This window comes from Fonsecaea monophora, assembly GCF_001642475.1.
Source record: "Fonsecaea monophora strain CBS 269.37 chromosome Unknown Scaff16, whole genome shotgun sequence".
NCBI classification, from domain to species: domain Eukaryota; kingdom Fungi; phylum Ascomycota; class Eurotiomycetes; order Chaetothyriales; family Herpotrichiellaceae; genus Fonsecaea; species Fonsecaea monophora.
In genome coordinates this window covers 278,507-306,365 of record NW_019173947.1, presented here as the reverse complement: position 1 = coordinate 306,365, position 27,859 = coordinate 278,507, and the positions used below count along the sequence as shown (strand labels likewise).

At 52.6% G+C, this 27,859-nt stretch overlaps 9 protein-coding genes across 9 annotated transcripts; 4 read left to right on the top strand and 5 right to left on the bottom strand.

The window, feature by feature from the left end:
* Positions 1–617: 617 nt before the first annotated feature.
* AYO21_03359 (hypothetical protein) lies at positions 618–2,688 on the top strand (the record flags this gene model as incomplete). The annotated part of the gene is made up of 5 exons (XM_022653333.1): positions 618–978; positions 1,031–1,162; positions 1,220–1,726; positions 1,785–1,856; positions 1,934–2,688. 5 exons carry the CDS (start codon positions 618–620, stop codon positions 2,686–2,688), a joined length of 1,827 nt encoding a protein of 608 aa, XP_022514435.1.
* A 1,950-nt stretch (positions 2,689–4,638) lies between these two features.
* AYO21_03358 (hypothetical protein) lies at positions 4,639–5,907 on the bottom strand (the record flags this gene model as incomplete). The annotated part of the gene is made up of 3 exons (XM_022653332.1): positions 4,639–4,688; positions 4,763–5,783; positions 5,836–5,907. The coding sequence occupies 3 exons, from the start codon at positions 5,905–5,907 to the stop codon at positions 4,639–4,641; spliced, it is 1,143 nt and encodes a 380-aa protein (XP_022514434.1).
* A 396-nt stretch (positions 5,908–6,303) lies between these two features.
* Positions 6,304–7,296, bottom strand: AYO21_03357 (hypothetical protein; the record flags this gene model as incomplete). The annotated part of the gene is made up of 1 exon (XM_022653331.1): positions 6,304–7,296. One exon carries the CDS (start codon positions 7,294–7,296, stop codon positions 6,304–6,306), a length of 993 nt encoding a protein of 330 aa, XP_022514433.1.
* Positions 7,297–10,206: 2,910 nt separating this feature from the next.
* AYO21_03356 (hypothetical protein) lies at positions 10,207–11,724 on the top strand (the record flags this gene model as incomplete). The annotated part of the gene is made up of 3 exons (XM_022653330.1): positions 10,207–10,326; positions 10,438–11,316; positions 11,398–11,724. 3 exons carry the CDS (start codon positions 10,207–10,209, stop codon positions 11,722–11,724), a joined length of 1,326 nt encoding a protein of 441 aa, XP_022514432.1.
* Positions 11,725–12,090: 366 nt separating this feature from the next.
* AYO21_03355 (hypothetical protein) lies at positions 12,091–13,626 on the top strand (the record flags this gene model as incomplete). Its single annotated transcript, XM_022653329.1, has 2 exons — positions 12,091–12,511; positions 12,578–13,626. The coding sequence occupies 2 exons, from the start codon at positions 12,091–12,093 to the stop codon at positions 13,624–13,626; spliced, it is 1,470 nt and encodes a 489-aa protein (XP_022514431.1).
* Positions 13,627–15,282: 1,656 nt separating this feature from the next.
* AYO21_03354 (hypothetical protein) lies at positions 15,283–18,810 on the top strand (the record flags this gene model as incomplete). The annotated part of the gene is made up of 5 exons (XM_022653328.1): positions 15,283–16,070; positions 16,741–16,880; positions 16,936–17,505; positions 17,603–18,324; positions 18,475–18,810. The coding sequence occupies 5 exons, from the start codon at positions 15,283–15,285 to the stop codon at positions 18,808–18,810; spliced, it is 2,556 nt and encodes an 851-aa protein (XP_022514430.1).
* A 195-nt stretch (positions 18,811–19,005) lies between these two features.
* On the bottom strand, positions 19,006–21,455 carry AYO21_03353 (hypothetical protein; the record flags this gene model as incomplete). The annotated part of the gene is made up of 3 exons (XM_022653327.1): positions 19,006–20,996; positions 21,069–21,222; positions 21,309–21,455. 3 exons carry the CDS (start codon positions 21,453–21,455, stop codon positions 19,006–19,008), a joined length of 2,292 nt encoding a protein of 763 aa, XP_022514429.1.
* An 853-nt stretch (positions 21,456–22,308) lies between these two features.
* On the bottom strand, positions 22,309–22,872 carry AYO21_03352 (hypothetical protein; the record flags this gene model as incomplete). The annotated part of the gene is made up of 1 exon (XM_022653326.1): positions 22,309–22,872. One exon carries the CDS (start codon positions 22,870–22,872, stop codon positions 22,309–22,311), a length of 564 nt encoding a protein of 187 aa, XP_022514428.1.
* A 2,620-nt stretch (positions 22,873–25,492) lies between these two features.
* AYO21_03351 (hypothetical protein) lies at positions 25,493–27,265 on the bottom strand (the record flags this gene model as incomplete). The annotated part of the gene is made up of 4 exons (XM_022653325.1): positions 25,493–25,650; positions 25,754–26,651; positions 26,734–26,979; positions 27,185–27,265. The coding sequence occupies 4 exons, from the start codon at positions 27,263–27,265 to the stop codon at positions 25,493–25,495; spliced, it is 1,383 nt and encodes a 460-aa protein (XP_022514427.1).
* Between the last annotated feature and the right edge of the window lie 594 nt (positions 27,266–27,859).

The following is a 27,859-nucleotide window of genomic DNA, read 5'->3' as shown; positions in this document are numbered from 1 at the left end:
GCGATCGAGAAAGCAGAAGACTTGGGCGAGAAGCGGATGCCTGTGGCTTACATTGTTATGTCCGTCAAGTACAGAGACGGTAAGTCCAGAGTCGGTGAGGACGACTGAACGACACCGTCACTATAGTGGCATCCGGTTGAGATGGCTGTAATCGACACGCTGCTGTGAAAATGACAGCCAAGATGGAATGCCTCCCTGAAGCCATCTGCCACACCCCAAGGCTCGACTTACACTCCAATTGTTCATTTTGCGCCGCACCTCGATTCATTCACCGACACAATTGAAAAATTTCTTCAATAGCTGTCCACCCATTGGCTCAGAAGAAGTTGACAGTGAAGAAATATCAAGCGGCTGGGAAGAGATGGTTCCCCCTTGGGTCAATGAGGTGAATATTCACACTGATGAAGTTGGAATCTCTTCAATGTCATTGCGTTCTCTTTCTCTCACCTTTCTACAATCCTCCATCTCCCTTGCAAAGTCCAATGTGTCGTTGTATCTGTCTCTCTATTCATGTACCATTGTGATCTCAACAATCCAGTCGTGCAATCAAGACTCTCTCCCATCAACTCAATTTCTCTCAAGTGAGATCGGCCCAGTCAGTGGTTTGGCAACGCAAGATGCCTGTCTTCAGTGCACCTTACATTGGACTCCCTGATCCTGAGAAGAGAAGAGTCGAAGACATGGAGCCTCCATTGAACTCCGAAGTCACTTCTCCTGAACGCCGCAACAAATCCTGGTACAAGAAACTCAGCTTCAATTCCCGCAGTTTTGGCAGAAGTGGTCGTTCTTCTCTCGCCTCCACTGGCAGGTCGGAATCCCAAGCAAGAAGCGAGGATGAATATTTTCTCAACAAACCCCTCCCTCCTCTCCCTCAACCTCCATATTTCGAGTACATGTTCGCGGATGCTGGTCTGAAAGTGAGGATGTCTGACGAGTCAATGACACGAACATTCGAAGCACACGACAACAATGCACAAGGTAAGCTCATACTGTCCACTCACATTGGGATTTCTAACAATTATTCCTCCAGTTGCCCATGAACTGGAGGCCAATGAGGTTCAGAATGGGACGTCCAATTCCCCCAATTCAGGTTTCATCCTCGACACACCCGAACTAGCCCAGTTTGCCTTCGCCCGAGCTGGTGTGGACGTGACCACCAAAGGTATGGCATCATATTGAACTTCTCTGCTCTGTGCCTTCACTAACCAAACTTGACTAGATGTCATTGACAACCACTTTGCAGCTATTGGCACAGGCCTCGAAGGGCGTCTTTACATTGACGTGGAGGAAGAGTTGGAGAAGGAAAAGGCTACTGAGTCGTTCTTTGGCGGTGTCGAGGCGAGAGAGGGGCCCTCTCCAGATCACATTCCGGTGGTCGATGAGGATGGCTTTGCCGATCGAAAAGAAGGTCTGGAAGACTGGCCTCAGCTGTGGGCACCAGACAAAGCTCAGAGGACTACTCTGGCCGCCAACTCCAAAGTTCCCGAGCCTGAAGACTTGTCGGTCCAATTACTCGGCAAGCAAACTTCCTCAAACGAAGACAACCAGTCCAGCAACGACAAGCCCATTCTCCAGCCCAAATCTCGGAAGAACAAGGTCAAAGGCTTGCTTCGAGATCCCTCCTTTCCTGATTCATACTACACTGCCGACGGTATCATCACCTTGCCGACTAACCAACCTGTCCAACCCGTCCAAGCTCCGCGTCCGTTGACGATCCGGAAGAAAGGTGAGTTTTATGAAATACTATGTTTCTCCTTTCCAAAGTACTAACAAACCCTCTCCAGTCAAGAAGAGGAATGCTCGCGACTCATTCGTGACCAGATCCACGGGCAATGAGCATGAGCGGACATCTGATGGTTAGTATTCTATTGCGAACACCTTTTTGGTGCTTAACCCCTGAGTCTCCTCCAAAATTTCTAACTGGTGAATACAGACGACAATATCCATCTCCTCTTCACCAAGAAGATTCGCGTGGCTGAGAAACTTGTTGATCAAGATGTCAACAGCAGCCGCGTCGCCTCAATGTCTGGCTCCATCTCCGACGACAGCTCATCTGCCGCCTCCTGCGACAACCGCAGCCACAACAGCTCCAGCACCGAGTTCACCGACATCACCTGCGAAGATGACGACTCCGACGCTGCCCTGGCTCTCAAGCGCAAACGCCTCACCTCCGGCGGCTTGAGCGGCTACCCAGGCCAGTTTCAATCGTACGAAGCCGACTACCTCCACGTGCGCGCCGCCAACAGCGCGACCCTGGGTGCGCCAACCCCCTTCACCATGGGTGACCCGCTCCACCCGAACAACGAGTTCACGCACACAAACTTTGTCGAGGACCCGACCTACCCGTCCAAGAACTACACCAAGGCCGACCTGGACGCTCTCCCCGTGCGCTCTGCCGCCCTCACCCACGCCGAACGCTGTGCCGCGCACGCCGCATCCCTGGGCGACATCCGCTCCGACGTCGAAGAGACCCTCCGTCGGGAAATCCACCGTGAGTGTGCCGCCGCGCGACTCGAGGGCGTCTCCGTGGGCCAGTACCGCTACTACCAGGGATTCATGAGCTTGGAAGACTACATTGCCGCGCGCATCTGCGTCTGCTGGGACTTCTGCTGGTGCAGCAAACTGTGCACCATCTACGGCGACGTCCTCTGCCCATGCAGCGAGTGGATCGGCGTGCACGGTGATTGAACAGCCCTGATCGCGGTGTCCCTTTCCGAAGAGTTCACACGAATCCGAACCGAGATGAGAATGAGAAGGGAAAAGCAGCAGAACTTCCTTTCATAAAGTCCGAACGGACTATTTGACGGCTTGAATCGTCGATTCAGATCAGCCAGCTACACAGAGCGCTCCACTGGCCGATTGAGACAGTTTCTCACAGGACCAGAGTGCTCTGCACTACACGCGCGAAAGAAGAGTGGCAAATGAGGCATAGCTTTCTTTCCTCGCAATTTCATTTCACCTTCCACTCTCACACAAAGATCACAGCAAACACCCGCGAGGAGAGCAATCTCCAAAGATGAAGTACCGCAGGTTGTCTCAAGGAAAACTGTCAAAGATGACACTCCCTCCACCTCCGGCGAAGAACGAGTCCAATCCTTGTGAGAGGGACAGAAAAAAAGAGCGGAAAATGCGGAGAAACACAGAGAGAGAACACAAAGAAGGGAAACTCCCACAGACAATGCTTCGTGCGTGTGTTTTCCGTTAGCACGATTCCAAAACTCCAGAGAGAGGAGAGAAGAGGGATGCGGATCATCTCGCCATTGTTTTTTTTTTTTTTTTTTTTTTCCTTTTTTTTTTTTTTTTTTACGATCCTATCCTGCGCATGTGCATAAGTGCAGGAAAACGAAAAAAAGGATTGAACTCAATTGGAGGTTGATTAGGATGGATTGTTCTTGGTGTAGCATGGCATGCCAGGATATCATGATGGCGATTGTTTACTTTGCTCGGGCGCAGCCGCGTGATTGTCGGGCTGGACTAGACTGGTCTGGATTGAGCCGGAATCATTCAACAGGGTAATGACTGATTGGGTGCTGATAATAGACGGTGCAATATCGAATGAACGACAGAAGGACACACGGACACAGAGAGACAGACAGGTCATGAATGCTGGCTGATGACTGCTGGATGCTGGATGCTGGGGTTCTGGAAGGATAGATCCTTCTTAATGGGCTGATCGATCACAAAGGAAGAAAAGGGTCTCTCATACCTTCATAGGTATCAAGAGCGCGAGAACTGAGACTGGGACTGAGATTGAGACCTTGCATGTCAAGTTATGAATTGGCTACCAGCTCATGTCATGTCATACCATACACCCCATTGACATGGAATGGATAGTGGCAATACTTGTCAATACATTAATGATAAAACTGCGCTTCGACTCTTCCTTGTATAGTTTCAAATACCACTCACTTACTCACATTATGTACCTACCTACCTACCTACCTACCAACCTACGCAGTTCTGTGAAAAGCGGAGTGAGCAGTGTATAGGAGGACATCGATATCGAGGAATGCTTGCTAAGTGCAGAGCGCTTCCTGCATTCAGTGGCGTGGAAAAGAATATTTGCAGAGAAAACGACAAGTGCTATCAGTTAGTCGTGGTCGTGGTCGTGGTCGGTGACCAATAGTCAATAGCAAATAGTCAATAAGATGTAAATGGGATTGAAAAGAAGAGCTATCAAATCAAATCGAGATCGAATGTCGAGCTAGCTCTTTGTAGTTTCTTCGAGCAACGAGCACAAGATATTGACCATGTCGCCCAACGAGGTGGGCTTGAAATGTTCTCATAATCTCTCACGGGTTTCAGCCTCAAACTCAGCTTTTGTTGCAGTTCCAAATCCCATATTCCAGCTCCAACTTTGTGTTGATTTTGTGTGTTTGTTGATAGAAAGTATCCGTGTCTTGGTGTGAATCTTTGTCCTCATATTCATTGCTGCTCGACTCTGGTACCCCAAAGCCCTCACATGCACTACCACTCAGTGATCAATCGTCGAGAGCTCGAAAAGCCCATCCATCCTCCTATGTTGTCACCATTCGCCCCCAAAATTGTTATCTCTTTCCCATAAGCAATGCCGTCTTCAGATGTTGCGTGTCGACGAATCAAGGCTTCGCCTCGTCGATTTGCTCCCAACTGCCACGTTCAAGAAGACAATAGACCTTTCAGGAATCGGACAGTGTTTGTCATAATTCCTGTGGAGGAAGAAAGGATTAGCCACGAAAACAAGGGATGCTGTCGTGTGCAAGATGGCCACTCAAAACCTTACCTGTGGGCATATCCCTCGCAGGGGTCGAGTCTTCTTCTGCATGACCAGCAACGTTGGAGGCACTGTCCTCGGGCCGGATTTCGACATGATTAGCCAGCTCCTGTTGAAGCATCTGGTTGACAGAGTCTGTAGCCGTGGAAAATCTCGTGGCAGATACGGACGAGGCCGAGATGAGAGAGAATGACGACTCTCGCTTGGTTACCGTGTCGCCGGGGATGCTCTTGGAAATATGAGCCCGGCCTTTTGGAGGCAGCGTGATTATCATCCCGGGTTTCAGGCTCCCCAGAGCGATTTCGCTGTCGGCATTGACAAGTCCTTGCTGCCCATCCATGAAGACACCACTCAATGGAGTAGCTGGCGGAGAGTACTCGATGCTTGGAAGTGGTCTGTCACAGGGATGCATGCTGGACTGAGTGTTTCCTTTGGATACAGCAGGGAGATTTGGTCGAACATCATTCGGTCTTACGGGTGCTGCCGTTTTAGTGGACAATGGCTGCAATTTCTTGAACCGCTTCGCTTTCGCCTTCGCCTTCCGATCGTCCCCCGAGTTGGAAATAAGCGAATCGTCGTCTTCTGACTTGACCACTTTGACATCAGCAACGTAGTCCTCGTCGCCTCCCGAAGACAGAATGGCGCTAGAATCAACATCACTGTCCAAGCAAGCCTTGATGTTAAAATTCAATTTCTTTCCCCTGGTGCGACGGCGAGACGAAGACGGCCTGAAGTCAACCTGGCCGTCAACTTGAGGAGGTCCTACGGCATCTGCGTCGTCTTCGTCGTCTTCATCCGCGACAGCTTCGATCTTGCGCTTGCGGCTTGCGGCAGTCTTCTTCTTTCCCTGACCAGCCTTCGGTCTTTGAGCAGGTTGCGGAGGTGGTGTGGTAGCTGATTGGGCAGGTGTTGCAGTAACTGGTTGTGCGGCGACTGTGTCGCCTTCAATCTTCTTCTTGAGTCGCCTCCATCGAATCTCCACTGCTCCCCTAGTCGATCCTGTCGCCATGGCCACAGCATTCCAGTCGATCTATCAGATGTTAGTTGAGGTGTAATAAGAGAGCTATCGTCGTTGTATGTACCTTTCCAGCGGCATTTGCGAGGCAATGGTACAGAAAGACGACGTTGTCGTCAGCTTGGTATGCAGGAGCCATGACGGCGAGTTGTTCGTTGCTTAGACTTGCAGAGGAGGGTGTGTTGAGTCGAGGAGGGATAGGATGGGGAGTTGGGAGAGTGAAACCGAGGGAAACGAGTTGAGCAGACAATAAAGAGCCAACGCCTGGTCGTGGAGAGAGGCAGAGGTAGCAAGGTCTAACTAAGTCTGCGATCAGTCTCAGAGGAACGTTTGTCGTTGAGAATGAGGCAAAAGTGAGCCAGAGGTGATTTCAGGTACGGATGAGGTTGCGGCTCTCCCTCTCTCAATTCCACTTCAGTTGGTGTAAAGTCGCAGAAGCCGCGGTTTCCTGCTGAATTGGAAGGACAAACAATAGTCTGGCCGTGATCAATGGAGCTCATTCGAACTCATTCGCCTCAATAGGATTTCAAACAATTCATGTATTCATTTCAACGTCATTCGTTTCCCCCTGACTGGGTTTCTTGGCTGCGATCTGATTTCGTGTCATAGACTCAACCAAGGCTTCCTTGATCACAGTCTGGGCTCCCCTGGCAGCCGCAATGGCAGCATCCACCATTTCGTCGAACCCACTTGATGTATTAGCATTTTGTGTTGATACAGATCCGTTAGACCACAATTCCACAATCTCATCCCTCGATGGTAAATAGCCGACCACACAGCTTGACCGTATATCATCGTGCTCGACAGCGGCAGGATCTAGGACACGCAGGGGCTTTGAGTCGGGTCCAGGTACGACAGCCCCGACGCCCGCAGCCAACAGATCTAAACAGTCGATCTTCGCATCGGCCAATGCCGCCATAGCCACATTGATTGCCGCTGCCAGCAGGTTGAAAAGTCCTAGGCCCGCAAATCGATCTCCCTCCCCTTGGTCATCTTCTCCTTCGAGGACTGTTACAGCGACGTCAACAGCACTCTTTGGCCATCGGTCTGGCAGGAGGACCCCTTTCAAAGCATTTTCCAGGTGCAACCCCAAATCTTTTTCGGTCTGGTTGGGTACGTAACCTTGCCGGACACGAGTCGCAAACGGAGCAAATTTGACAGCTGCGCTCAGTTGTGCGTTCGGCGAGAATGATGCGGTTCTCGGTAACGGTTTCGGCCCATGTACAGAGCATGACAACTTTATGGTGGAGGATGTAGGAACAAGAGAAAGTCTAGGCTCCGGAGGGCTTTCGAGTTCGAGATATGCTGATCCACTGGCTGAAGGGACTATCCCGGTCTGTAGAACTACGCTCGGTGTCAGCTTAGACCAGTAGTGAAGGAAGAGGAAAACCGTACATATCTTGCGCAATTCGTTTGGTTTCCTCACTCGTTGTCGCAAAGTGTTCGCAGTCGCAGTCTGCGAGTAGGGCGCAAACACTGGAGGGCTGGTCGTGCCTGCAGGCCCATTGATTCTTCGTCTGTCGCTCATGACATCGCAATTCTGGGTCGAAGGAGTGGACGTCCCAGGAGGACTAGGAAATGAATTAAATCGAACAATACTGGAGAACAGCAGTCGCAATGGTTTGCAGTCGCCAAGATGAATGAAAACTGCTCGCGGTTCACCCCGTCTGGGATCGAGGGTGACGCCGCCCTGTGCCCACCTTGGGGGATCTTCTTCGAGACGGCCGTGATTGGCTATCTTGATCCATCGTTATGCCCCCGTGATGGCCTGGGATGCATCCAATAGCACCGCGGCCTTCTCAAAAGCATCGTCAAGCGTCGATGGATTTACTCCTACATCGAGCTTCGGCAAATTGATTCCAAGATGTCGGTTGGCCTTTCAGTACATTCACAAAAGCACCCTCGCACTATAATCACAGGAGCCCACTCTATCAACCCCGTCACCGCTCCCCCGCTCAGGCAGCACGGAGGTCTCTCTCTCAATTGTACTTGCCCTTCGAAAACTTTCCCGTCCCATCTTTGTACATAAACATGGACCGAAGTGAAAGCTTTATTGTCTCGCAACCCTCTTTCGCCCAATCAAAACCCCCCTCGATGGCTAGACATGCTCGCGACTTCCAAGTTCTATTCGCGATGTTCTCCTCGCTCTGTTTTCGGGCTGGCTGCAATTTTGGCTCCAAGACGAAGGCAAACGATGACGTTCACTGAGCCTATAGAAGAGGAGACCCTTCCAAGATACCATCCAGAAAACTACTATCCTGTGTCAATCGGCCAGTTTTTCCACGAAAGATACAAAGTATTGGCGAAATTGGGATTCGGAGGGTCATCCACTACTTGGCTTGCTCAGGATGTCACAAGGTAACATCGACCAAGATAATGCCGGGTTAGACTATTCTAATATCTTCGTTAGGTGGAAGTTCCAGAAGAATCGGTCCGTCACTCTGAAAATTCTCACGAGGGATGTAACAGATAATCACTCCACATCCTCTGAACTGGCACTGTCTACGCAGATTGCAAAGGCCAATCCGACGCACGAAGGTTTACGTTATATAAGGACCGTTCTGGATTCGTTCGAGGCCCAAAGTCAGTTTGGAGTACACTTATGTCTTGTGTACGTGCCGATGAGGGAGACCCTGTCTACGTTCGCACGCCGTCTTCAAAACGGATGCCTCCCTGGCAATCTCCTCAAGCCCTTACTCAAGTTTATATTGACTGGACTTGATTACCTACACACTCAGTGTCATATCATCCATACAGGTATCTTCATCTGAGACTCTAAAGACTGGGGATTAGGCTGATTTATTCAGATTTGAAGCCTGACAACATTTTACTTGGGATTGAAGACGAAGAGATAATAAACGAGCTCATTAAAGAGGAGCAAAGGCATCCTTCTCCAGCAAAAGTTTACGACGACCGACGTATATATGCCCATCGGAACTTTGGAGATCTAAGGGGTCCTCCTGGCCGTCCTAAAATCGCAGATTTTGGACTTGCCGTTCGGTCGTCGTTCGATGGCACATTCAACCACCCGATCCAGCCTGACCTCTTACAGGCGCCTGAAGTAATCCTACGTGCTGGCTGGTCGTACAGCGCTGATATATGGAATCTTGGTGTAATGGTATGGTTTTTTTTTTTTTTTTTTTTTTTAACGAAAGCCCCCTTCAACGCTCGTTTCGCTAATTAACTAAATGACAGATCTGGGATTTATTGGAAGGTCGATCGCTCTTTCAAGCTTTCGACCCAGATACTGATACCTACGCACCCAATATACATCTCAATGAGATGATATCGTTCCTTGGTCCACCACCTAAGCAGCTCCTCGTCCGGGGAGAGTCAACCGCTCAGTTTTTCACACCAGAGGGTAAGCGCCATAATTCTAACCCGTGATCTCCATAAAACCCGTGAAAGTGTGTTGCTAATTCCTTCAAAAGGGATCTTAATTAACAGGAAAGTCGGCAAGCCTTGTGGTATAGGTCTGGAATCTACTATTACTACACTTTCTGGCGAGGACAAGAGATTCTTTCTCCGGTTCGTTGGAAGAATGCTTCGGTGGTTGCCAGAGGATCGTGCAACGGCACAAGAACTGCTTAAGGATCCTTGGTTATGTTCATGAGCATCACGCAAATTGAGGAATTGTTGGTCACCAGACAAAGCAGAGGGTTGACAAAAGAACATCAGAGACTGTGACCAGCTCGACTTGTTTCTTTATTGCCTTTCTCATGCGACCTAGGAATGGCTACACGGAGATTGTATGCTATTGGACTGGCGGCGGCAAGGGCAACGACGACTACAGTGCAGAGTATTACTGGGAGCGAATAATCTTGCTCTAAACGGCCATGGCGCGGTTTTTTAACTGCACCTGGAACTCGGCCTCCCGAGCTGTCCAATCATGACATAGAACTGTGCGGAAGCGGCGTGGCAGCATCGACCATGTTGTTAACTCCGACATCGTACAGCTTAAGCTCGCTCAACCTCAACTGGAAACATGACAATGACAATTTGAAAGGAGTAACAGTCGCATTCCATGGTGTCTGATCACGTTGCGCCAGTATGCGTAACGTTGGGCCTCGTGTATGGAGCCGAACAGCCATGAAGCAAGGCTGGCGCTTTTCTCAGGCTGACCCTTCAATCTTGCGTTGGGGGACTTCGTTAGCGTACTCATCTTCTCATTTGCCCAGCTGTTGCTGGTGAGCCTCATCTAGACCATCCAATGTCTGCAAAGTCCTATCACAGGCCCACATTTGAGCCAGAGGAGGATTTTGACAGCGGCCGTCGGGGCGACGACGCGAGCCGCTTCGATCTTGGTTGGTAACCTCGGTATCAGCTCGTTGACGGAGCCGCGCTCGCTGAGCGCCTGTCCGAAAGGTGCCTTTCTGGGATTGGCACAACGCCCCAGCATTCATTCCAGAGCCTTTTCGGCCTGAATCTCTGGATCAGCATGGCTCGCACGGTAGAACACCTTGTGGGAACATACAGCGCCTACCGCTCTCATCGCCTGGCGTACCCTCCAGGGCCCCATGCATCGCTTCATGACTTCGAGACCACGATCGGGGCCGAGGTAACTTTGGAGTCTTTTAAGACCGCTTGAAACACAGTCTGGTCGGTCCAATGCCCTAGCCTAGCCCGCCTGCGCCTTCTACTGTATATGTGACGGCTCCGTCGTGGATAGTCACATAACCACCCAGGATTCATGTCGACACCTACCGTCATGGAAGAGTCTCAGAATACCTCGAGAACACTCTCTTTGGATCTCCCCGGAGGCTCAGATATTTGTCATGTCTCGATCATCAACACGACCTGTGATATCACGGTACCACCCCACTACCTTGTTGAGCCCAAAATCCCCGGTTACGAGTGGATCAATCTTCCTACGTTCTCTTACTATATCAAGCACGAGAGGCTTGGAACGGAGCTTTTATTTGACTTGGGCGCTCGAGCTGATTGGCAAAATCATGTGCCGCATATATCTGGCCTAATACAAGGTCATGTGCAGGGGGTGAAAATCGAGCAGGACGTGCAAGATATTCTTGCCAATGGCAACGTCGATATCTGTAACATCGACACATTTGTGCTTAGCCACTGGCATTTTGATCATTGTGGAGCGCCTTCAAAATTGCCAAAGTCCGTCAAGATGGTTGTCGGTCCTGGTTTTCGGGAGGCTTTTATGCCCGGCTATCCTACCAGACAAGACTCACCGTTTCACGAGGCCGATTTTGAGGACCGAGAGGTTGTGGAGCTCAGTTTCTCGGACTCTCTGCAAATTGGTCAGTTTAAGGCCCACGATTTCTTTGGCGATGGGAGCTTTTACATTCTCGACGTACCCGGACATGCGGTCGGACACATGGCTGGCCTGGTTCGGACAACTCAGGACACGTTCGTGCTGTTAGGAGCCGATACCTGCCATTTTGCTGGCTCTATCAGACCGTCCAAATATATCCCAATTCCTGACATTATCCCGGAAGGATCGGCGCTCGACAGGCGTCTGCCACGTCCTTGCTTGTGTGGAGGATTTCTGTCATCTCACCCTCATGGCGAGGACGGTCGGTCGGTATGTGGATGCACTTCCCCCCGTATTCCCAACTCCACCCCCGCGTTACTGTAAGTTGACAGAGCGCCTGCTGTGTATCAGGAACCGTTCACACACATCTCGACGGATGCAGCTACCTTCTACAAGGACCCAATCGTGGCAGAGAAGTCTGTGCTTGGCTTGATGGAATTTGATGCCGATCCTCGTGTTCTAGTAACGATCGCACATGATCCAGCAGCGCTGGATGTCTACGAATTTTTCCCTCGTGGCAGCCTGAATGACTGGCAGCAGAAAGGATGGAAGGAGGCTGCTCGGTGGGGTTTCCTGAGCGAGCTACCTTACAACGGCAAGACCGTCAGACCCCTCCTGGTAGATGGACTCTACAAACAGGGTCGGAAAATTAGAGGCTTGGAGCTGCCTGAAGCATAGCCCCTGTTGGTTCGGAAAAGTCTGGAAGCGAGTGGATTTCATTCATTAAACACAAATGGCCTGCGTCTCAATTTCTGTCTTGTATAATAGACACTCTAATGAAGTTTTGGTCTGTCCAGCAATAGTACCTCGTACTGTCCATTTATTTGGGTACATTGGTTGCCGAAACCGAGGTTATACGCACAAGGCTGGCGTTGTCAGCCTCGGGCTCTCTGGGACATTCTGATCCCGGCACCTGGCCCGCGTCCAATATGGTCTACGGCCCAGGTCCATGCGTCAGTGAGACTCAGCAGGACCTTTTCAATGCAACACCGTGCCTCCCTTTAGTGTCACGCATATCCAAGTGCTTATCGAACCTCGTACGAAATGGGTAGCGCCGAATCACTGAACCCCAAAGACTTTACCAAACTCTACCTCAATGGAGAATACGTAAGTGCACAAAGCACGGAAACGTACACTCTGTTCAATCCCAAGGATAACACCAAGGTCGTGGACGGCGTCCCCGTGGCAAGAGCTGCCGATGTTGATTTGGCCGTGTCCTACGCGGAGGCGGCATTTCGAGGGCCATGGAGCAAATTTTCTGCCATGCAGAGGACGGAGTGTCTCCTCAAGCTGGCAGAACTCGTGGAAGACAAACTAACGCCTATCCTCACTCTCGACTCCCTCACTTCTGGGAACCCAGTGTCTCTAATTCCTACAAGAGAGAAAAACTACATCAAGAACTGTATCCTCTACTACGCCGGTTGGACAGATAAGCTCAGGGGGGAATATTTTCCTGCCGACGATGGTGCGTCCCAACGAACGTTTTCCTGCCTTCCATATCGATCGTGCTGATTCATGATCACTACCCCAGGATTTGTTAAGCTAGTTCGTCATGAACCGTTGGGCGTGTGTGCAGCTGTCAATCCGTTCAACGCTCCCGTGGCGACCATGATGCTCAAGCTAGCACCATGTTTGGCTACAGGAAACGTCATGATCGTTAAGCCGTCGGAAAAGACACCTCTAGGATCCCTTGCCATTGCCCCGCTCTTCGAACAAGCTGGGTTTCCTAAAGGCGTCGTCCAGGTCCTCCCTGGAGACGGACAGACCGGTGCTTTACTAGCGAGCCATAACCGCATCAACAAGATCAGTTTTACAGGCAGTGTGTCCACCGGCAAGCGAATTCAGACGGCGGCAGCACAGAGTAACCTCAAGCGCGTCACCCTTGAGCTTGGAGGCAAGAGCCCTGCGCTTGTTTTCGACGACTGCAACCTCGAGAACGCCGTTACCTGGACCACGAATGCTATCCTGGCTCGGTCCGGCCAAGTCTGCGTCGCCGCAACGAGAATCTACGTCCAAAAGTCTATTGCGGATCGCTTTGTTGAAAAGTACATCGAGAGGATGAAAGCGGCAGCATCTGATCTAGGCGACCCCCAAGATCTCTCGGTCAAGCTAGGACCACTGGTAGATGCAGGACAATTCGACCGTGTACTGAATATGGTTGAGCGTGCAAAGTCACAAGCTGAGCTGGTCGTGGGCGGGGTCCGGCACGGAGAGACCGGCTGCTTCATGGAACCTACAGTGTTTCTCAACCCTCAACCCGATGCGGAGATCTATAAGAATGAGGTCTTCGGTCCCGCGGCCGTGATCAGGACGTTTGAGACGGAGGAGGAAGTACTTGGCTGGGCTAACGAGTCTGACTATGGCCTGATGTCTGGGGTCTTTACCCGCGATATCACTAGAGCCATGCGGGTTTCAGCACAAGTGGATTCGGGGGTGGTAGGCATCAACTGTGTGAGTTACATGAATATGCAGGTCCCTTTCGGAGGACGAAAACAGTCGGGTATCGGCAGAGAAATGGGTGAATATGCGCTGAGGGCATATACCGAGCCCAAGACGGTCTTGATAAACATGAATGCTTAACATTTGTTGTTGACAATGAATGTCATGGTATCGTCACAGCCCCAAACCCCCGGTCACTGCTGCAGTCCCATAGATTGTTCACGTAACACAGAGGAATGGTTTTGACGCCATCGTCGCGAAGCTTTGGTTCGGTGGCCAGTGTCAGCATCACGGACATTTACGAGAGATGTCACCAAAATGCACTTTGCGGAAGCAATAGAGTGTCGAAGCTGCAGCGCAGACATGTCGATGTTATACCAGAATTTTTGAGATACTCGACTGGGCCGATGAGCCATGCAATGTCAACACGGTATTGTGTCGAACGTCGGGCAGTCAGGGAAGTCCGTAGTAATTTCGACAGCTTCTCATCAGCAGCCAGCCTTGCTTTCCAATTTTCAATGTTGTCCAGAAAACATGTTGATCTGGTCCTCGCTGCTTGAATCAAAGGTGGCTTGTCCTTTTGGGGACCTGGCGGATTTGAACCGCTGCAGCCAAAAATACAGAGTTGCCGTCCTTCCCAACGCCCAACCTAGTCTTTGCGGTGCCGCTGGTGTCAACCGTTGACCTGCGCTAATATCAAACTGCTGTGTTATTTCGGGCTTCCCTCGGCCATGCTTCTGAAGCCTTCAAATCGTCCGGCATGGAAGTTGGCTTCCAGTGGAATTATGGCATTTCCCGGGGCCTCGATATCTTCCAAGGGTCACCATGACATTACCGGTCAGTATAACACCCGGCTCCGCCTTCTCCCCAGTGCCGATATACTCGGTACTTGAGCTAGCTCGGGTGAGGGGGTTATGCCGCGTGCCTAAAGGTCGGTGGCTGACCAAGGGATCTTTTGCCGCAATTTGCGCGGTCGAGGACATATCTTGAGAGCCGTTTATGGCATAGTTACCCTCACCGGGTATCGAGGCCCGTATCCGTGACCCCAAAATAGGCTCGTTCTGCGCCACTAACCCTCCTGTAATTATTCGATAATATAATTCCCTGGGCATAGGAGAATTCACCATGTTCCTCCATTGGGTCACAGACTACCAGCCCATGTGGCACGTGACCATCCTTCGAAATGAGGATTTGTTGTCAACGATCCACGGATCGTCTCAATCGGGGCATTTCTTTTGTTCCCCGGCCTCTTTCAATATGCAACTCTGCGCCTGGCCTGGATATGGGTGTGCCGGCTATCAGGACTTGGTTCGGGCCAGTCGAAGCAGTTTACCGAGGTCACCTTGTAAGGAGGTTGACATGCTCTCCTCCGATCACCAACCACAGACATTGCTGTCAAGTTCAGATTTTGGCAGTGCCATAGCCAGCGTCCGTGGGACAAGACATTCTGGTGGCCCGCTATTCAGCTAAGTTGTTTGCCTTGCGTGTATCGCCCTTGGCTGACGCGTGCTTTCTTGCTGCTCTCCCATCGTTTGCTGGGGGTGTCATTCGCTCTTCTTGCGACATCTCATCTGCTGGGACCTATTTTGCTTGTGATGGTCGAGTCTTGTGTGTCAAGCCTAATCTGTTGACGACAATCAATTCCCCGCTCCCTCTTCTCGTGTCGCATTCTCGGTTCATTGTCCGTCGCCAGAGTTGATGTCTCACGTAACTGATCAAGTCTCCGCAACGACAGAGGCTCAGCAGGCACCATGGGTTTCAGCACTTCTCCCGTTTATCGTTGGCGGCTCCTCCGGAATGGTTGCCACTGTCTGCATTCAGCCGATTGATTTACTCAAAGTGCGCCTGCAACTAGCAGGAGAGGGCGCCAGAAAAGGACCGAGACCTACAGCGTTGTCTATAGCAAGGACGATTGTCAGCCAAGGCAAGGTCACTGACCTCTATCAAGGCCTCTCGGCGGGTTTACTGCGTCAAATCGTGTACGGCACCGCTCGACTTGGTCTCTTTTTCACTTTCGAGGACATGATGCAGCAACGACTCCAGCGACAGGGATTGCAGATGGGTTTCGAACACCGAGCATTGGCCGGACTGGCTGCTGGTGGGTTGGCCGCTCTTGTCGCGAACCCTACAGAGGTTGCGCTCGTACGAATGCAGTCCGACGGCTTACAGCCGAAAGAGCTCAGGGCGAACTACCGCTCAGCTTTCGACACCTTGGCTCGCATCTCTCGCAACGAGGGGATGCTGGCTCTATGGTCGGGCGCCTACCCAACCATGATAAGGGCCATGGCGACCAACTTCGGCCAGCTGGCATTTTTCTCCGAATCCAAACACCAATTGTCAACCCACACAACGCTTAGCCCACAGGTACAGACAATTTGTGCTTCGGCAATTGCCGGACTATCAGCCGCCTTTTTCAGTCTGCCGTTCGACTTCCTGAAGACCCGACTGCAAAGGGCAAATGCTGCGACTGGAACGCCCGTCTACAGAGGCATGTGGCATTGTGCCTTGAGTGTCGTGAGGAACGAAGGGTTCCTTCGATTTTACCGTGGGTTCGGTGCATACCTTTTCAGGATTGCGCCCCATTCGTAAGTGCCCCCTCCCCCCTCCCCCCGTCGGCGGTATACAGTCCAAGAAGGGTCACTAAACCAAGTCCAACAGCATCATAGCACTTGTCGTTGCCGACAACATCAACGCCTTCCTTAAGCAGGTTCAATAAAAAAAATTAAGCCCATGTAACACACATGATAGCTGTCTACAAGCCAATTCAAACTGCCCACGTGAAAGCACGTAACACCTGAGGAGTCTGCGTCTCACTTCAAACACTAGTAGGAACGTGTACAACGGCGGTGGCTAGTCTAGTCCAATCACTCTTAAGCTGGTGTGCCATCAACTGTAAGATGCGAAAGGGAAAGGGAGAAAAAAAATAATAATGCGGGAGGTGCAAATTGGCTACAGTAAGCTTGAATATCGTACCAGAGAATTTCAAGCCAAATCGAACGCAATACATATCTAACTTCGGTTACGGTGGTGAGAAATGACACCCTCGGCAACGGGAATGAATGGGACTGGCGCTCGCTTTGACCCTGTATGCCTCGGAATCCACTTCATCCGCAAGGCATCGCTGCCAAACGAGGGAAAGCCGGTAAGTTTGGCGATAGCGTCTCTCTACCCTTGAAACGGGTTAAACACGAGGTTTCGTCTTATGCTGCGGAGGTCCATGTAAATCGGGGTTTCGACATCGACACCTCTGGACAGCGACTTCGAAGTTGAGAGTTCGATAATCGACACCACCGACCATCGTCCATTCATCTCTGCGATGGCGACGCCTCCGGCCACTTATCTGCCTGCAAAAGATTATGTGTTGCCAACGCTCGACCTTTTGACATTACTATTTGGTGGGTACCCCTTGGTTCGCGTCCCGAACTGGGCCATCTGACACTAAGCGTGCAGAATCACCGTGGTGCTTGGGGGACGATGCCACGGTGCTACATGTCGAGGCCGCCCATCCCAGCAACTCGGTCACCAAGGCGCAGACACGGACGTGGACGAAGCGAATCGCGCACATCCTGCGATCTCAGTATGGCATAGGTGCTCGGGGACGAGGCAAAGACGTTGTCCTCTGTGTCTCGACCGGTCAGGTCCTCCTGCCGGCGCTATTCTACGGGACGATCGCCGCCGGGGGCATCTACAGCTCAGCAAGCCCAAGTTATAGTTCTATCGAGCTCGCACGGCAGCTCAAGCACGGCAACGCCCAACTGGTCGTCACGAGCAGTGACTGTCTCGAAGTCACCGTCAAGGCTTGTTTAGAGGTTGGCATAGGACGCGACAGAATCCTGGTCTTGGAAAGCAAGGCGGGCGCAAGGACACTCCACGATGCCACGGGCCAGGGTCCCAACTTGCTCGGAGGAAACGAGAACCCCAACCAGATGCTGGAGTGGGAACGTATAACCGATGAGAAAGAACTGGAGGAAAGCATCATCTGCTTGCTCTACAGCAGCGGGACCACCGGCGTGCCAAAAGGTGTGTATGGAGGGGCGGAACTATCTTCTTTTCGCGCCAGGCTGTTTTCACTGATTCATACCTTTTGGATGATGATCGCTGACGGCGTGTATCTTAGGCGTCAAGGTGTCGCACACCAACCTCGTCTCCGAGGGTCTTCTCTTGGGCCTCCCGATCCGGGAGTACGCGAAGAGGAGGAAGCTGAAAGATCCCTCGTTCAATTTCGCCTACCGCACGCTCGCACATCTACCGACTGCACATGTGGCCGGGTGTTTGGGGTATTTTATCAACCCCATCGTATCCGGTGGCACGGTGTACTGGATGCAGAGATTCGACTTTGCCGGCTTTTTAGAGTACAACAGACAGTTCCGCACCACGGCTTTGTTCACGGTGCCACCGATCTATCTGATGATCGCCAAAAGTCCCGAAGTCACCGACCATTTCAAGACGCTGTTGCACGCCGTATCTGGTGCTGCGCCAATGGGGGCCGAACTCTCGCGACAGGCGCAGCAAAAGCTCGGATGCCATCTCTCGCAAACCTGGGGTCTCTCGGAGTCGATGGGTTCCGTCACATCCATGCCGTGGGACGAAGTCGACGACACTGGGAGTATTTCGCCGTTGATGTCGAACGTCAGGGTACGCATAGTCGATGACGACGAACAGGACGTGGAGGAAGGGCAACCGGGCGAAATCATCTTTCAAGGTCCCATGGTCACTCGAGGTTACTGGCACAGTGATCAAGAAACCAACGCTGCTTTCACGCGCGATCTCCGGTGGTTCAAGACCGGCGATATTGGAGTGAGGAGCGACAAGAAGTTCTACGTCGTGGACCGCAAGAAGGTAAGCAGCCGTCTTTTTTTTTTTTTTTTTTTTTTAACTACGCCCGTCCAATTCCTTCCTTCCTTCCACTCTCCTTTTCTTGAAAGGTACAACAGTCTGAGTGCTTCGGGTTGACTGACTTGGGGCATCTTTTTCGCGTGGGCAATGTAGGAACTCATCAAGTACAAGGGTCTTCAAGTGGCCCCCGCCGAGCTCGAAGCCTTGCTACTTTCTCACCCACTGATTACCGATGCCGCCGTCATCGGCGTACCAGCACTGGATGGGAGCGGCAATGAGTTGCCTCGAGCCTTCGTGGTTGCCGATGAGACGAGAATCTCGGCCGCCCAGATCGCCGATCTGGTCAAGAACAAGTTGGCCAAGCACAAGCAGCTCAGAGGTGGTGTCGTCTTTGTGTCTAGCATCCCCAAGAGTGCCAGCGGCAAGATCCTGAGGCGGGAGCTGAGAGCGCAGGCAAAGAGTGACGGCACGGGAAGGACGAAGCTCTAGCTTAAGAAGCCAGCTGAGAGTTTGCCGTGTCGACGACCGACTCGGAAGGCAAAAGAGGGGCAAAGGGTCGCCTTGGATCTTAAATTCCTGCCCCAGGCAGACGGGGGAGCGCAGCACACACTTCGTTTGACAGCCGAACAGATTGGCTGGATACACGATCTACTGTGATGCAAGCGCCTCCGCGCAAATCAATGCCTATGAGATTTCAAGACCGGTGCCGAAGCCGCCGTCAAACCCGTGCAGGCTAGTATTTCCCTCGAAATTGAACAAGGCATCCACTAAATACCAATTGTCATCCTTGTCCGAGTTGTTTTCGCCTTCTCCGAGTGAAGAGAACTGGTTACTTTCTTGCATGTCATCACTAATCGACGCCCCGCCACCCATGGGGTCATGCAGACTCATGGTCATTGCGTCGTTCAAAGGTCCTTCCATCTGGTCGGTTTGCCCATAGACTTGGGGATAGTCCTTGTCGACCGTGCCCAACAGCGTAGTCGACTGATTCTGAGCCGCCGCCATGCCATTCAAAGAGCCGTCAGTGGCCAAGAATGTCCGATGCTCCGATGATGCGTGAACGACGCCGGCGGCAGAATGCTCGCGAGAGGAAAACGGGCCATCTGCTTTCCCGGATGGGATCTGCACGTGAGCCTTTTGGATGGCGGCCTCGAGAAACGAGATTGCCGAGTCTGCTGAGGCGTAGATTTCGCGCAGTCTGTGCAGAACCTGCATGCACCGGTAAAAGCGGGCGATGCTGGCGTTTCGCTTGTCGTGGTCCGGAGAGTTGATGTCCAGCAACAGTGTGATCACGGTGGGAGACAGGACCATGACACCACTGGTAGACAGGAAGCGGATCTGATCCTGGGCTTGCAAATCCGCGATGATATCGGTGATCTCGTTTGCCACCTGCCTCAGGATCTGCCGGGCCGAGATTCCGGATTTGGAAGGCCTCGCCCTTTGCATCTTCTTGGGACGGAAGACTTGGGGTCTGTACAGTGCGGACAGCGTCGTCAGATACACCATTCGCAGGAGCGCCCGGTGGACGTTGATGACCGGGTCAACCGGCAATCCGCCGTATTGGTAAGCCCCGACGACGTTGTACCGAGCTTCAGGGTGCAACTCTTGCTCCCACTGCCTCAGCCGCTCCTCACACCGGGTGGCCTCGGACATTTGTAGGGTCGACCGCTGTGGGCTCAACATCATGCTTCCGCCCGCAGTTCCGCCTGCACTTTCGGTCACGAGAGAGTACTGCGTGACCAGAATGTGGCCGATACAGACGGTCAACTTTGCCAGATCGATGCACGCGTAGACGAGATCAGGCCGGGAGACACAATCCAGCACGCTCGGCGCGCCACCGAGCAAGGTAAACAGCTCGTTCGGCAATGGCTCCGTGTCGAAGTCATCTCTTTCCAACATCGGTGTATCATGGTCTTCGAGTTTGATCCACGCGGGGCGGCGCATGCCCAATGCGATCAGTCGGTCCCGAATGTGGCAAGCCCACCACAGCCGCTTGAAGAGTCTTTGTGTCTCGCGATCCCGATTCGCGTGCGCGTGGCGGCGGTTGAGGCCCATGGTATAGGCAACGGATACGCTGATGCCCATCCAATACCACGTGTGCTTTCGATCCTCGGGCGACTCATACCAGTAGGTCAGAAGGAGCACGGCTTGCAGAACCGCAGCGTCGTCCGACTCGTAGTCAAAATCGTAGAGCATGCGCGCCGAGGTGTAGAAGGCTTTGCGTGCCTCCCGTCGATCATTGTATCCGTGGTTCTGAAGGAATCGGAGATCGACGAACGTGCTGCCAGCGAACATAACCGCCTGGAGGGTCAATAAACTGATCTGGGCGAAACCGTCGTTTCGCGCGATGGGTGTAAGAAACTGCCTCAGGTCCAGTATGGGCATAAATGGGTGCACGTATTGGACGTAACTGCGCAGGAGTTCGTTCCGCAGACTGGCGTCTGGGACCGTCAGAGCCCCCTTGTGCGCGAGGAATTGAGCTCCATGGGCGTCGATGCATGACGGCAGAGGACGGACGAAGCGAGGAAGACCGTAGGCTTGCTCGAGTACGGGCGCAACAAAGCAGTCCTCGTTTTGCAAGGGATTGATGAGTGGCGCTGATAGTGCTGGTTGGGAGGCCTCGCTCATCTGGCCAAAGTCGTTTGGACGGTGGTGTTCAGCATCTTGGGGCTGATCTGCAACGCCATCAGCTACGAGGCACTCGCGGCCGCAGGGGACGAAGCTGGGACGCTCCTCTAGGGACTTACGCGGCACAATGGCATCGGGGTCTTCCACGCCAGAAATGACACAGTCGGTCCCGCCGTTACTCAACAGGTTCGACGGTTGAGCTTGGCTGCATCTGTTGAACCTCTTCTCAAAGGTCAGACCAACCGGAAGGTCATCGGCGTGGTCAGAAAACGACTGCGGCGAACGGTAGCGACTGGGTTCTTCCCTCGGCGCCCTTGTCGCTTTGCCCCTTCGGGAGCCGGTGAGGATGCAATCCACACGGTCGAGGCGACAATTTGTGCACGGCACTCCATGGTCAACGACGTCGCAGCGGACTTTGCGTGTACGGCATGAGTGGCACGCTTTCGACGCTCTTCGTCTTGCCGCTGCTGCCCCTCTGTGACCCGGGCTAGGAGCGGATGGTTCATGTCCGGGCGAATGTGACTGCCGTGGCAGTGAAGGAGAATGACTGGCCATCACCAAGCTTTGGGCACCTGTCGCGTCGCTAGGCCACGGCTGTAGAAGATACAAGGGGTTCGATGAAGCAAAGGTTTGGACAAGAAAATTTTGGGAGAGTGAGCCTTACCTTGACGCGACCCTGACTCGTGAAACTCGAGCCTTGCTGGAGCTAAGCGGACGACGACCGAGTCTCTGTCGATTCCTGGCCCAAGCCACAAGCCCCCAAGCCCCTGCAGCTGGGGCTCCAGGGCAAAAGGCGAAGAAGCGTGGGGGAAGGAGGGGGTGTGCTCCTGCGGGGCTAACTAGACCAAGTAAGTTCGGACCCATTTATCCAGGCAAGATCGGACACGGCGGAACGAAATACTTGCACTGTGGTATGCCGCCCATCCCCCGCTCTGTCACTAATGGACACGAGGATGTGGGTTGGGGTGGATCTAAGCACCCGTCTCCTTGCCTATGTACAGTATGCTGGTAAAGTTGCGTGGTTGCTCGACGAATTCACAAAGGCCATCATCCCCACGACAATGATAATCCCTATCGGTGGTGTTTCTCATACTATCCACCGTGGTGTGATATTGACTGCATGTCTTTCTATATTGAATGGTAGTCGATGTCAGCGAATGGCCGTTCAGATAAAATTTAGCTGGATGTCTAGGTCGTGGCTCGAAGACTCCATAAGGCCATCTGCGACATGTGGCGAACTGCATCAGGCCATGCTGGGGCATACCAACCACCGCGGTCCGCGGTGTCTCTTCAGCCGAACCGAGGCCCAACGACGTGCTCAGACAAACACCGACCAGGTGGCGCACGCCAAGCCAGTCTTTAGAGATTTGCCGCTGCATTGGACGTTATGAACATTGTTTCTGCGCTGCATAAGACGGTACCTTGCGGGTCGAGAATGTCCACCGTGACCACTGTCTTCCGTCCCGTCTTGCTGCGGAGCGTGGCCTTTGCAACGATGATTTGGGGGGTTCGAACGGGTCTTTTGTACGAGACATTGATGTAAGCCGTGTAGACGCGTGGTGGCTCCGCGTTTCCAGACCCTTCATTCAAGCCCAGGAGCACGCCCGCGCACTCATCCAACAAGACGGCCAAGAATCCACCGTGTATTGTGTCGCTCCAGCCGTTCAAGTCCGAGCCCAGCGAGATCAGTGTGACGGCCTCGGTCACGGGATCATTGGGCTTGGCAGGTATGGAAGAGAGGGACACGGTGGCTCTGATCGAATCCGACGACCGTAGGGTGCGCGTAAACAGTGTATTGGCCCGAGCATGCTCGTTGGGTTTGCGTGTGATGCCAGGAATTTTCGAGTAGCGGGCAGGGTCGAGGTAGGCTTCGCACCAACCTATCTGGCGAAAGAACTCCACGTCTTCAAGGTTTCCGTCCATGGTTGCGTCCCGAGTTGAACATGTAAAAGTCGATGAGAAGAATATTTAACATGCTGCCCAGAATGTATTATGGGAGGCACGGTGACGGACCGTCATTTTGTCTGGTCGGCGTAAACGTGCATTTCAAGAATACCAATCCCGAGGTAGCGGGGGGGCAGGAATTCGGGAATGCTACTACCCCTTTCCGGGTCCTTCGCGGGCGAAGCTGCCACGAAGAGGTGGGTTTTCATTAGCTGCATGGCAAACTTCTTCAGTACCTCCTGTACAAGGCTTGAGACCGAATTTCAAGGATGCCCCTTCAAGTGCCTGCTGGCGTCCTCAAACCTGAGAATGGCCTGATCTGGCAAAATCACGGGACCCCGCCTTCGCGGCGGTCGGCGGTGATATTCAGAACGGCCATGCTAGGGAGATTTCCGATTTCAACCGCGCAACATTAAATTACATGACCAGCTCAAGGTATGTCGCCAGTGGTAAATCTCAACGGGAGCTTGTAGTATTTGCGAAACAGTGCGACGCAGAGAGACTTCGCTCTGAATAGTGATTTCACACGTGGAGGGGACTAGTAGTAGGAGAGGAAGGCGGAACTCCATAGATCGAGAATCTAAGTGCAGCGCGTGAAATACACGAACGCGAGCCGAAGGGCGGTCGCAGCATCGAGGATTCCTTGAAAGAATCGAAGCGTGCAAAAGCGGCGAGGAGCGTCTATCTTCGATATATATGGACAAAGCAGATCTAGCGGTGATCCGATGGCGCCGACTGAGAAGCGATGGGCGATATTTTCAGCACTTTCCGGCCATGCCATAACAAAGGCCTGTCAAGTCCTCCCACGTTGTACCGCAAATGACTCCTTGCATGGCGTCATGGAGACAACCACAGTCGGCAGGTTCAATATCTCAGCCCCGTTGCCGAGATGCTCGGCCAGCAAAAGTTCGATCAAGAATCATAGCACAGTTTACCGTACCCCCGGATGTCGAGGCGAAATCGACAAGGCTGTCCCTTCTCACCCTCCCGATTCCATCGAGGCAGCAATCCGGAAGCTGTCCTCAAACAGATCCAAACGGACGAGCGCGTTTGACGAGATTTTTGCAGCGAGAGACTGCGGCGCCAAAGAAAGAGGGTCCCGGCCCGGACCACCAGTCTCGCACCCATCAAGGACGAGGTACGTGTCCATCGTGGAATTTTGCTGCCCCGAGTATTGACATGACTCCAGCCCATGGGCTTCATAGTCAGAGGGCTCGACACAACTTCGATGACACTCGCATGGACCATCAAGTACTTGTCGCTTTACCAGGGGCCACAAAGCAAACTCCCGAGCTCGCCTCCGAGAAGCCCACAGCGTGGCGGCCGCAGAACAGCGTAACTATACTATGGAGGAAATCATCAAAATCCAGATCTCTTGCCTTGACGCAACGATCGAGGAGGCGAATCGCACGGCCCAGATCTTCAACGGCTCAATCCGTCCGACGACCGTCGACACGACGCTGCTAGGCCACAGCACCCCCCAAGGGCACTGACTTCTTCTCCATGCACCTCGGTCCTGGCTACATTTCCCCCCTTCTGTTGTCCGTCGACAACGCGACGCGTAGCAGGTCGAGCCTGGAGGGGAAGAAACCAGGTGGGCCAATGGACGCCGGACGCGCCGGACGTGAACACTTTCCGGCCCGAACGCTGGCTCGTGTCAGACAACGAAAGGCGAGGATACTTACGACGCCCAGGCCGGCCCCGCATCTGGTGTCTCGGCCTGGGTACGCGGGGCTGTTGCTTACGGCCGGGCGATTCGCATATCTGCATCTGCGCACCATATTGGTCATGATGATCTGGAACTTTGAGTTGAAGAAAACACCCGATCGTATCAGCGGCTGGCTGGCCGTGAAGAAGTTGGCCAGATTACCCTCGACAACATTGTTGCCAACTAGTCTAACTCGTCCCAGTCCCAGTTCTCAGGCATTGGGACTATAGTCTTTAGTCTCGACCATAGTCCTTACTAATTAACTAATATACCTATTGTAGTAAGCACTAGTCTCCTTATACTTTAGCGTCTATGCTCGTGAAATACCAGGCTAGTAAGTAATAGGTTAGTAACTTCTCGAGGGACGAAGAGCTACGGAATAACGCAATTCCGACCAATTAGCTCGCGTAGTTTCGAAGTGTACATAGGTCGGGACTTGGTCGCGACTATAGTCCCTGCGACACCATAGACTATAGTCTCCAGGGACTATAGTCCTAAGAGACTACACGTCTACTTCTATAGAGGGCCCCACCGAAATAGCTAACCTATGGAGCCACAGTTTGTTGGCTGAAGGTACTGACTGATGCGGACGAGGTCAAGTACCGATATCTTCTGACGACGGCTGCCAACCGTTGAAAATCCAGGGTCCATCTTCAGGGCAAACCTCTCGGGGGCCCCCTTTGAAATCTCATTCTCTGCTAAATTGTTATGGATATATCGGATATGATGCTACCTGTGAGCGTACATCCCGCTCTGATTATTGCTGCATTCGCGCTTCCCACGTCTTCATCCCCACTTCTTCCTTCAAGCAAATTGTTTTGATCCCCCAGACACATCTCCCCCCTCGCAGGCTCATACCGAGCTCATAGAAAGTAACTAGCTACGACAAACCTACAACTTCGCGTTGAACTTGGCGTTACCCAACTCGTTGCGGTCCACGCCCATGGATTGGAAGAGGGACTCGGTCTTTGCCAGCTGTTGGGCCAGGCGTCTCTTGACCTCGTCCTTGCGCTGTTTGTTCTCCCGACGGCCGAGTTGGTGTAGATGAGCTAGGCGCACAGACCAAAATTAGCCTCATTCTCAGGATGGTCGAGAAGAATTTACAAGTTCATTTTGAGTGAGATAAAGAGAGAGAGAGAGCAAAATACGAACCTTCGTCTGGCCCATCTGCAATCCGCAACGTCCTCAGGTGCGCCCACATACTCGCCAGTGGGGTGTCCTGGCCCACACCCACCGCGCCGTGTACTTGAATTGCTCGGTCCACCACCTCAAGCGCGACCTGAGGCACCTTGATTTTTGCTTCTGCAATCTCCTTGAGCGCAAATTTGGCGTCCATCTGGTCAATCTTGATCGCGGCGTTGAGGACGACGAGCCGTGAAGCATCGATCTCGATGCGCGATTTGGCGACCCATTCCAACAGGACGCCATGCTCCGAGAGTTGTTTGCCAAATGGCTTCTTGCGCTCGTCATTTAGACGGTTGATCAGCCATTCCAGTGCATACTCAGCGGCGCCTATGGCGCGCATGGCGTGGTGAATTCGACCTGGACCTAGGCGACCTTGCATAATTTCGAAGCCGCGGCCTTCGCCCAAGACAAGTGCGTTGAGCGGCACCTTGACGTTAGTGAAGGTGATCTGGCCGTGGCCGTGAGGGGCGTCGTCATACCCATATACGCTGAGCATCCGGTGTATCTTCATCCCAGGCGTGTCTGACGGAACTAGTATGATAGATTGTCGCCGATACGGATCCGGGTGGTCCGGATTCGACTTGCCCATGACGAGATAAATCTTACAGCGCTCATCGCCGGTGCCGGACGCCCACGTCTTCGATCCATTCAAAAGGTAGTGATCGCCATGGCGTTCTATACGTAGTTGAATATTACTGCCGTCGGAAGAAGCAATGTCAGGCTCGGTCATTAGGAAGGCAGACCGAATTTGGCCCTCCATCAGAGGCTTGAGCCATTGATTCTTTTGAGCGGGGGAGCCGTAACGCGCGAGGACTTCCATGTTGCCAGTATCGGGTGGGGAGCAGTTACATGCCTGGAGGGGGGCCTTTTGTAAGTTTTCACACTCTCTTGCCATTTAGGAAGCACGGATTTCAATCCAGGAAAAAGGGAAAAAAAGAATTACATACCTCACTTGCTATGCTACTTTTGCCCAAATACTCGGCCATCAAGGCGTATTCGAGATTCGTGAATTGCGGGCCGTCCTTGTAATGATTTTTGGGAAGAAACATGTTCCACATGCCCAGGGCACGAGCTTTTTTCTTCAATTCATCTATGATGGACGGGTGACCATGCCAGCGGCCATTGCCGGTCCCAATCTGGGCGAGAAAGACCGGATCCGCTGGTATGCATTCTTCGTGCACGAATTTTTCGACCTGTCAAGACGGGTTAGGCAACGTGTCCCAGACGAATTCCGTTTCTAGATTGAGCAGCGGATGAATAGATGGGGGCAGGAAAAAAAGGACCAAGCTGTGGGATGTGCAATTGTCGTTTTCGATGACTGCCCCTCAAAGATAACAAATACAGTCGCTAATAGTTAAACAGGACCTGGGATTCCAAATTGAAAAGGGGGGTCTATACCACATCCAAAAGCTTTTTCGCCCGTTCCGACACAAATGGGAGGGCGATGGGTGGGATGTTCTGAGATGCAGAGGTAGACATTGAGGATCTCTCCCGTCACTTCTCTCGGGTTGACAAATTGCAGGTTATGAGGCAGACAGGCAACGACGAACAAGCTATAATATTTCTGCGATCAAGAACAGATCTTCTCAATGAACAACTTTCTACTGGGCAATGTGCTCAAGGGGAAAGAAGTGAAGATCAGGTTATTAGACGCCGAATAGTTGTGGGTTCAGCGATTTTCCCAATCCAAGGAGAATGGAGCTGCATGGGCCTCGGTCCAATGTCCTTTAGTACTTCCACTCCGGAAGGCTGAACGATCCCGGATCATTGAGACACATAGGAGAGCTGTTCCTAATCCGTGTATCATAGACCTTAGCATTTTGAAAGGGGCGGTTAGGGAGGCAAATAACATGCATGGGTGGCAGCCCTCGGCGGCGGAACTGAGCCATCGTCCCACATGAACCCAATGCATGGGGCGGAGGAAAATCTACCCGAGGAGATGGTAATACCCTCGGGCTGAGGCTCTATGTCACAAAGGCACTTCCTGGCAGGGCTACCAAGTTTTGAACTTGAAGTGATCGATCAACTATGGGGTCTGCCAACCTAATCAAGTTCTCGCGTGAGTTCAGGCAA